The sequence below is a fragment of the Branchiostoma belcheri genome, unplaced genomic scaffold (assembly GCF_001625305.1).
Source record: "Branchiostoma belcheri isolate BF01 breed outbred unplaced genomic scaffold, Haploidv18h27 scaffold251, whole genome shotgun sequence".
In the NCBI taxonomy this organism is placed as follows: Eukaryota; Metazoa; Chordata; class Leptocardii; order Amphioxiformes; family Branchiostomatidae; genus Branchiostoma; species Branchiostoma belcheri.
In genome coordinates this window covers 226,096-235,909 of record NW_017803856.1, presented here as the reverse complement: position 1 = coordinate 235,909, position 9,814 = coordinate 226,096, and the positions used below count along the sequence as shown (strand labels likewise).

At 41.3% G+C, this 9,814-nt stretch overlaps 1 protein-coding gene across 1 annotated transcript in view; it reads right to left on the bottom strand.

Annotated features, from left to right (window-relative positions):
• Positions 1-2,890: 2,890 nt before the first annotated feature.
• Positions 2,891-9,814, bottom strand: part of LOC109471643 — an 88,980-nt gene continuing 82,056 nt past the window's right edge. Inside the window, exons 8-9 of the mRNA XM_019770982.1 lie at positions 3,392-3,595; positions 2,891-2,964 (exon numbers count right to left, since the gene is read on the bottom strand). Of these exons, the coding sequence (XP_019626541.1) occupies positions 2,891-2,964; positions 3,392-3,595 (278 nt within the window). The remainder of the gene's footprint in view (positions 2,965-3,391; positions 3,596-9,814) is intronic.

The window sequence follows — 9,814 nt, the reverse complement described above, 5'->3', positions numbered from 1 at the left end:
TGCATGTCGTCTTGCTCTTACACCGATGTTTATGTCGAAGTTATAAGCCAACAATTACATGTCACCGAATTCTATTTCAGAGGACGAATCTCAACCCCCTCCCACACAAGTGGACGGACCCGAGCATAGTAATGGTGGACGTACAATCTATTGGGGTTGTGTCAACCGGACCTACCATGTAACAGGCGACAAAGGTACTCATTTTGTTTTGACACAGGCTAAATATATAATATTTCTAGCATGCACTTGAGCTTCTGTTTGATGACATGAAATTCAAAAGCATTGCACAGATGGTTTGAAGCCATTTCAAGTGTAACTCTTAATGGTACAGGGTAATACTGCTACTAACTCGTGTTTTTATCTTGAATACTTCAGAGTCTGTGGCGAAGGGTAGACGTGATGACCAGGCTGGTACCAATGACACAGGACTGAAGATCTATGTGGCCTGTGTTGTAGAGAACTATCACGTCACCACAGACAGAACAACGTAATATTATAGGCACACAAAAGGACCGAGGGGAAGGGGGGCAAAAAAACAAAAAAACAACGACAATCAACAAGAACTACTGCTGCTGCTATGTCTAACTAGAGATTATATGATTACTTACCTGAACAGAATACAACATGTACGACGCCATTGCACCTGTTTGGCTTTCTCGAATAACATGTAATTATAGGCTGCTTGCATTGCATTACTATCATGGTTGTAGCATTCTGGTTATAGTGGTTTCAACGTTCCAGAATGACATAAAATAGGACATTGATGTATATGAGTAAGATTCACAGATTTGCATTACGTTAAAGAGAATGGCTACCATTTCAGTACAACACTAAAATACTGTCAGGTCGTGTTTTGGGCACATAACAGCATTTGTAGATTTCAGATCTGACGAAATACTTAATTAGACTTATTCACTTCGTTTACGAGTAGAAAGGCAAAGCTATCTCCTTTTTAACTAAATTTTCCATGGAGTGTAAAAATACGGGAGTACACAAAGGCATTGTATATCCATCTAGTTTATTGCAGATCAGAGTATTGTACAATAGGCAAAAGGAAGGCAAAAGAATGTCATTTTTTTCATTACTGTGAATCAACGTTTGGTCATTCACAAAAGTTAGAACCTACATGTCATAAAGTAACCTCGTACCACTGGTGTTGATTACTCGCTACAAATCTAAAACACTGAAGAACAAATAATCACTGCAGATCTACTGTGTCTTTACTGGAAGCAACTAAGGTCACTTCACATGGATAACTTACATTACATTACAAACATACGTGAAACCCTATGGTTACTCACCTATTTTCTATGCCAACTGCAGATCCAGAAAATAAAGCATCCTTATCATTCCCAAACTGAGCTTTAAGTCCTAAATAGCCTGTTTAGCCATAGTTATGTCGTTCATGTTCACCAATATAATATATCCATGGTACTTCTGTCCATACCAACATGGCCGCTTGAATGGTTCCGTTCCGAGGCAGGGTGTTGAATAAAACCGGTCCACAGAGTGAATCAAACACTCTCCACTGTACCCTGTTCCAACAGTCGGCTTCTTCAACATTTCTGCCACAGCGTCAATAGTTTATCGCGTATAAAAAGTCCCATTTTGGCGCAGGAAAGTCCCAAAAGGCGACAGAAACTCTTTCACTTTCTACTGACACGTACGACGTGCCCCCGCCCTGACCTGGTATCCTAGCGACCAGTGACGTCAGAGGCAGGTGCCCGAGGTCACACAGCTAGTAAACAAAGAGGTCAGGTACCGGTGTACTGCACCTGAATACTGTCGTCTTAATAGAAGATGCCACTTTTGAGAACTCTCATAATGCCTTATCTAGATACCAACTTTGATCCATGCTTTTAATACATTGTTATGTATATGTAATTTATGTGATAGAGCATATTACAACATATTTACTGAACAACAACTTCCATAATGGCATATATATGTATTGAGATATCTGCTTGTATATCTAGCGATGATGAGGCATTGCAAATACTAACGGGCTGGGAGGAAACTGTTCGTTTGTGGTCCCGACCCCTGTAGGTGCCTGACGAACCGTTGGAGTCACCTGGGATGGTACAGGAGTCCCTAAGCTCGCTGGTGTTCGGATCTGCGGTGCCATGTGTGGGAGTCCTCCTGTTGTCACGGTTGTTGATCCTAACAGGGAATAGTTTTATATTTGATATACGAACGTCCCAAGGACTGACTTAAAAGTTTCATTGACCAATGCTGTTCCACTTCAAATATTGGAAGAAATAGGTCCTAATACCGTAGACCGTTGCTGTGGAATGTGAAACAATAGGTTGCAAGGTAAATATCAAATAAACTTAACACACCTCTTGTACCAGCCAGTACCAACAATCAGTGTATGTAGAGCCATATGTATAGAATTGTTGTAGGAAGGCAGAGACAAAGAAAATATTGGCAAAGTCTGTCAAACAGCTTCTGACAAAGGTATGGATGTTCCAAACCAACTACAGGTACCAACCTTGCATTTGAAATGTTGGCAGGGCAGCAGGTAGGTTCAGTGATGCTGTTCTGTCGGGAAGTCCAAAGGAATTAAAATTGTCCACACCTGTAGGCACTTGACGAACAGCAAATGCTGTTTGAGTTGTTTGCGGTACCAGAAGTTCAAGAGGCATGTTGGATCTGTACAAGTAGCGAAAACCTGTCTGTGATTCTGTTGGAGTTGCTTGTGGTGCTAGCTGTACAGGAGTCCCTGTGTTGTGTGGTGATGCAGGGAGAGAGTTGAGTGGATCTAGAAGTGATGCTGACTGCTGTGCCAGAAGTTCAAGATTCACTGTGTTTGGTTGTGCAGGGGTAGATGTTGCTATGTTTGGTAATACCACATGTACAGGAGTCCCTGTGTTGTGTGGTATGTCTGTTGTTATGGGTAGAAGTCCTTCTGTTGTGACTGTGGTCTCTGGAGAAAGAAAAACACATTTTTGCAAGTGACTTCAACTGGAACAGGAATCCATCAATTTTACTACATACATAGTTACATTCACATCTATGTTCAAGATGAGTTATGCCCTCCTTCAGTCAATATTCATCATGGTAATCCAAATTGATATTTAAAAATAAGGACCAACATTGGAAACGTCCAACTGCTTTATTTCATGTAAGAGGTACAAATTGTGTTGGAGGCTGTGATAATTACAAATTACACCATGACATAAGGAAGTGGGCGAAATGAAGCAATACACAACTATAACTACATACTAGGCAAGATTCGTATCTAGCAGTAGCAAACTGTTAATCATTGGTGTATAGAAATTGTGTTCGGGAATTCCTATGAACAATACCATAGATCTACAGAAGCTCTGCCAATTTGTTACTTTTATCGACTGCGATGGACGAACATCATGTAACAAAATGTACCGCTTACCTTGTGTTGAAGATGCCGACGGTAAAGAGGCAGCAGAACTGGAATTTTGCTGGTTACCCTGCTGTGCCTCTTTGTTCTTCTTCCTTCTCTTACTGACTGAACTGGTGCTGCTCCTGGGCCTTCCGGTTACGTCATGGCTCTCTCCAGTCGTTCCTGTGGTGCCCTCTCTGTCCGAATTCCTTTGGCGTCTGTCCATTGTTAAGCCTGTACAGATAGATGTATATCAAGATAGCAATAGAACTGAATTTTACAACTTTTTCGACATGGCTGCCCCCGAACCGTAAAAGCCTGCATGGCAGGAATCTTAGATAACAAAAGTAACGTAACACAATTCAAATGTAGAACTGAGAGGTATCGCAAGACTACACTGCCTTTCCTGGTTGATCTACTTAATGAAACATGACATGTACAGGTGTTGCCCATCTACCATGATTACCTGCAAGATTGATGTATTTATACGTTTAACACATTAATGAAATGGTTTTAATATGTGCAGGCCTAAATGTTTCATGACCAATGTAGAAGATGGCTGTCTCACATTGTTTTGCTTTCCTCTGATGTTCTGCTGCTTTCAGCTGATTCTCGATGTAGCCCCCGAACTTCTCGTCCTTTACCAGATCCTTCTGGGACCCGAACGCTCGGATCCTTCCATTGTAGAGAGTTACCATCAAAGCCTCCACACCAAGTTCGCCAAGTTCCTCGGACTAAAAGTAACAACAAAGCTCCAATTGCATTTATATGCTATGTGCAACCTTCGAAATGATCGTTCTTGGACGCAATTCTTCTTTATTGTTCAAACATCTAGCAAACTACATTATTCTGTAGACACTTTAAGCCATTTTCCATGCACATATGTTGAGAAGATACTGATATCAACAAAAACTACGTTTACAGGGTGGAACCTACATACAAATACCTGTTTCTGATTCAAATAAGGGATAACAAATGGATCGTAAATATCTGTCAATTTGACTCAAAGGATGTTGATGGTATTTTATATACTACGTTTGAATGATTGCTCTTAAACAATCCTTCAAGTGTCCAGGAACATGTTCGTATTCTTACACCCACCAGTTTTTCGAGCTGTTTCAGCTTTTTCGCCACTTCTGAGGAAGTTTTGACTTTCGTCTCTTTGTCCCTTCTCCTCTCTGCTGCTTTGTTGTATCCCTCCTTTTCCTCGTCAGTCAGGTTCTTCCAGCTCTCACCGATTTCTTTATTGGCACCGGCAAGGGAGAATCCTTGGTTGGCTGAAGCAAAATGCAAGACGACAAAGTGTTACATACAGTTTACCTACAATACACAGAAGTCCAGTGGATGTCCATAAAATTGATGTTTCGAATACTTTTCGTAAGCGATACTAACACCGTATCTAAAATGTACCTACAGTATGCTATGGTAAGACAGTCACAAAACATGCAGTAAGTTAAATACTTGAAAAATACGTTGGGGTGAACTTGGCAAACATTTGAAAAGAGAATGAAATGATTATGTGAACTTCATTGACATAATTGTGACACAGGAAGCATTATTATGTTTACCTTCGCAAGAGGAAAACATATTGTTTATACTCTGTTTCGTCTTTTCTTCGATTCTCCAAACACACAAGATCAATGACCTGAACCAGACGTCTGTCACCATGGTAACTAGTGCTGTAGCAGACACTATGTGGCGTTCGGTTACATTTTGTAGCAGGGCAGAGTTGACGAGTCTGGTCATTATATAAATGCATATAGAGAGACACTAGCCTGGGTACCATCCTACTTGTATGCCGGGGCTCCCACAGTCGCTTCCCCTAAGAAGCGACTGTGGGAGCCCCGGCATACAAGTAGGATGGTACCCAGGCTAGAGAGACACCATGTGAAGGTAAACTTTTACCGGTCCATTTACTACAACTAAAGTATTCGAAAGGATAATAAAATGATCGGCTGAATATTGCTATTGTAATAGTTAAAACATGTTCGTAAACAATTATAACTGCCATTTCAACTCACTCCTTTTCCTTGGCAGCTGTTCCCTGTAGTACTCGTGATATCCCGTGATCCTCCTCTTCCTCTCCATCGTGTCTGGTGGCGGTCTCCTCTTACTGCCGCCTTTACTCTTACGGTAGTTACCGATGAAGTTCTGAAAGGGTAATAAGTTGATGCATCTATTGTCTTGTACGTAGGTCAATTTTGTTGTACCCACGTATCTGTCTGCATGTCTACATGTAGATGACTACCTTACAAAAGTCGCTGCATTTTTTGTTGTCTATAAATTTCTCTATGAAACACGGTTTACTTGTCAAAGTTTAAGTCCAGGTATGGCGGAACAGGCACTATCACACCACTGAAAATCATATTTGACATGTTTGACCAGACCTGGTGATAACTCGATACAACAAATCAGAGGATGCCTCTCCTTGTTTCGCCACTGGAACCTACCCACCAAAGACACAGTTAGACCTGTTCTGGGACTAAGGATAGACGGTTTGTAAGGGGGGAGGGTGCTACAGACAAAGGGGATGGACTAAATGTAAGATATCCTGTTTGATATTGCCACCGATAGTAGATGGGGATTGGGGAAGAGCAGTTATGGAAATGTACAGCAATTTGTATTAACCACCCATAATTAATATCGACTATGTAGTAGTCGACCTTAGAGAGCTATCTTGTCAATAGGGATGTAAGAGGTGTAATATATTTGGTGATACCATGACTTGTTCAACTGTTTTCCCGCTCTCCTTAGCTGCTTCTTGTATCAACGGACAATCCTTCTTCGCCTCGGTCATTCCTCTTTCTTCATAGAACCGGACGAGTACAGGATCGTATTCCTTCTTACGTGTCGAGACTTCCTGTAAACACGCACACGTGAAAGTGAGTTTTGTTTGGCATGAAGGCGGTTCTACAAAGATTATTTCTGACACACTTCTGGTCATTGTAGTAGGCTGAAATTGGACATGTATATTTATTCAAGTACATATCTCTATAGATAGATCAGATGCCATCTAACTGCGCTCGTAACTAAATGTTTCTACGCAATTCTGATGATAGTCATAATGCATCTCTCTCCAGCCTGCCAAGCAGAACACAACAATTCAAATACACTAGCACGCGTACCAGGGTAACTAAAAACAACTTTATATCATCTTCAACTTGTAGTTTAATATTAACAGTAGTTGTTGGTGAACAGAAGTGTTTGACAAGAAATTAACAGTCATCTCAATCATATTCTTTAGATATGATGCTTTATGATTTTGCATTACGTAAGTTTTGAAGCGACTCACATTATCCTGTTGTCGGAGAAGCTTCAGTATTTCCCTTCTACCACGAGTGATTTGTTCTTCCTCATCTTCGTCGTCCGCATAAGCGTCACTGATGTACTCATCTGCAGCGATGTCCTCTGCCGTTTCACCACACTGCCACTGGGAATGAATACGCAGTGAATTATAGCCTTATGAATGTTAAAAATTTTTGAAAAAAAAAACACGACTGAATGAGTAGACAATATATATTATGCATCTAAAACATATATAGTACACAGTATACCGTAGGTACAGCAGCAAAGCCCATATCTAGAAAGATATAGGTTTGTAGGTGTTTATGTGATACGATGCAGGAATATCAGAACACATCGTGATTTGTGTGTTTATCCCAACAACAGCTTCCTCCTTGCCTCGGACAGTAATGTCATCATGATGATGTGGGTCATCATTTTTTATCAATTTTTCTCCCAAAAGAAGTAAAGCCAATATTGTATTTCTAGATTGGTGGTCAGCTATTTACCAGAGAAGCCGATGAACCGACTGACCTTGTTCCTGAGACCGGCATCAGCCCCGTGCTGCAGCAGTATTTCCGCACATTTGGTGTAGCCCCATCTAGCTGCGTAATGGAGGGGTGTGTCTTCCTGTTGGGGCATTGACAGTGCAATTTTTCATCCTTAGTATAATCAAATAGCAACACCTTATGAATGTTTATATTTACATCACTTACTGACTCCAAGCTCGCTTGAAACCATTCCCTAACTTTGCCATTCATACTGGTTGTTTCTAATAATGGATAATAACGGTAGCACTACAATTTTAATCATGTCCTGCTGACATTTTTTGCACAATATTTTTCAATTTCGTGTCTTAATCAGGTCATCGACCCCTGACCTTTATTGCAATGTAATGGCATACTTACTTTCACATTCGTTGCGTTTTGCTGCGGTGTGATGCGTTGCACGAAAATAGCCCCAAATTGTACATATACAGAGCAATATATGCATAATAATGTATGTGCAACCCATGATTTATGACATCGAGAAATGTATGGCGTATTCTGACGGTTGATAAGCAGTGCTGTATAGCCCCATACGTTCCAATCCGTACCAGTTTCATGTTGGCAACAAGATAAATTATAGACAGCAAATAAAACCACTGAGTAAGAAGATTAAGAAGATGAATCTCAAATCTTACAAGATGATACAGAAATATTTCTTGTTTCACAGCAATCAGTCTACCTACCGACTCGCCCCGTGCGTTTACATCTGCACCAGCTGTCAATAAAACTGATACAGTTTCATGGTGGCCATTCCAGGCTGCCCAGTGCAGGGGAGAGTCTTGCTGTAAAACACATCAGATGGCCTTCAACATGACAACAGGTCGGACAAATGTGCAGTTATTTGTTTGACAATTCTAACGTAATTCAGCAAGTAAACTGCTATACAGCTGAAAATAGATGTCAAATCCTATAAGAGACATAAGAATATTTCAGTGTCACAGTGGTCAGTCTACCTACCCTATTGCCCCGTGCGTTCACATCTGCACCAGCTGTCAGTAAAACTGATACAGTTTCATGGTGACCATACAGGGCTGCCAGGTGTATGGGGAGAGTTTTGCTGTAAAACACATCAGATGGTCTTCAGCATGACAACAGGTCGGGCAAATGTGCAGTTATTTTGTTGACAATTCTAACGGAGTTCAGCAAGTAAACTGCTATACAACTGACATTAAATGGTCTTTAGCACGAGAACAGAACGAACAAATGTTCATGTCGTTGGCAACTCTAAAGGTAGTCACCACATCAGCCGTTATGTAAAAATGAATGTCAAATCTTACAAAATGGTACAGAAATATTTCTTGTATCACAATAGTTAGTCTACCTACCAACATGTCCCGTGCGTTCACATCTGCGCCAGCTGCCAGTAAAACTGATACAGTTTCATGGTGACCATTCTGGGCTGCCAAGTGCAGAGGAGTTCTTTGCTGTAAAACACATCATGGCGGGCTGAAGTAAACTAGTAGAAGTAAAGTCGGAGCTGATGAAGCTACTGGCACAAATGTGGACAGTTCACATTGTTACAAAGTATTGCTTTGTTTAGTTTTGTTAAATGTTACGGATATACAGGAAAATAGGCTGAAAGCTGGTGCGCCCTTACCCTTCCCATCTGTTCCTTTTATAACCGGTTTGCCCCTCCTGCCTCTTGATTTTCATTGCACATCCTTAAATGTTTTGTCACCATATATAAGCAAAATGGCGAAAGACATGGCAACAAACCACAAGGTCACGAGCAATAGGGTTGACTCCCTCCGCTAACAGCTGCTTCACTCTGTCCGTGTCTCCTTCCCCTGCAGCCTTCCGCAGCGCCTATAGCGGCGGTAGACAGGAACAGGAGAAACAACTGTCAACACTCAGTCAATCAGAACAACACTCGGCATGTGAGAAGATTCAACACATACCCCTTCATTTATCCGTCATACTGATATTTCACTTCCTTTAATGTCTCTCCGTGTAAAGTTATAAAAAGACATATCATTTATCTCCTGTATTTGTGCATAGCTCACATATGTTTATTGTTTATTTCAGACTCAACGGCCCATAGTATACAGACACATAACATGGTACAAACACATCTGAAAACAAACATCAAAGTATGTACAGATAAATGTAAAAAAAAAGACTACCGAGCCGTCCTGCCGCAAGGAGGCCATCTTACGGGTGGATCAATCTATATTAGGCTGGAGGAAAAGCCTGTTAATATGCAATGTGGGGCTTGTCTGTGTGTGTAACATCACTTTTATTACCTCCATGAAATGTGTCATGGGGGTTATATTTTCAGTTGCGTCTATCTGTCCGTCCGTCTGTCCGTCTGTTGGTCAACAAGATAACTCAAGAACGGCTGGATGGATTGGTTTCATACTTGGTGTGTTGGTAGGGTGTGACGAAAACTGGAAATGATTAGATTTTGGTCCCCCTAGTGGCTTCCCTTGGTACTGCAGCGCAACTTCCGGTTTTGATATCTCGCGATCTGGACATGCTAGGGTCATGAAATTTTGATGGAAGGTAGCTCTCGTGCTTGGGAAGAAGTCATATGAGTTTGGGCCCCCTAGCGGCTTGTTCTGGAACTGCAGGGCACTTTCTGGCGAAATGTTTAAAAGCCAATAAGTCCAGACAGGAACAACAT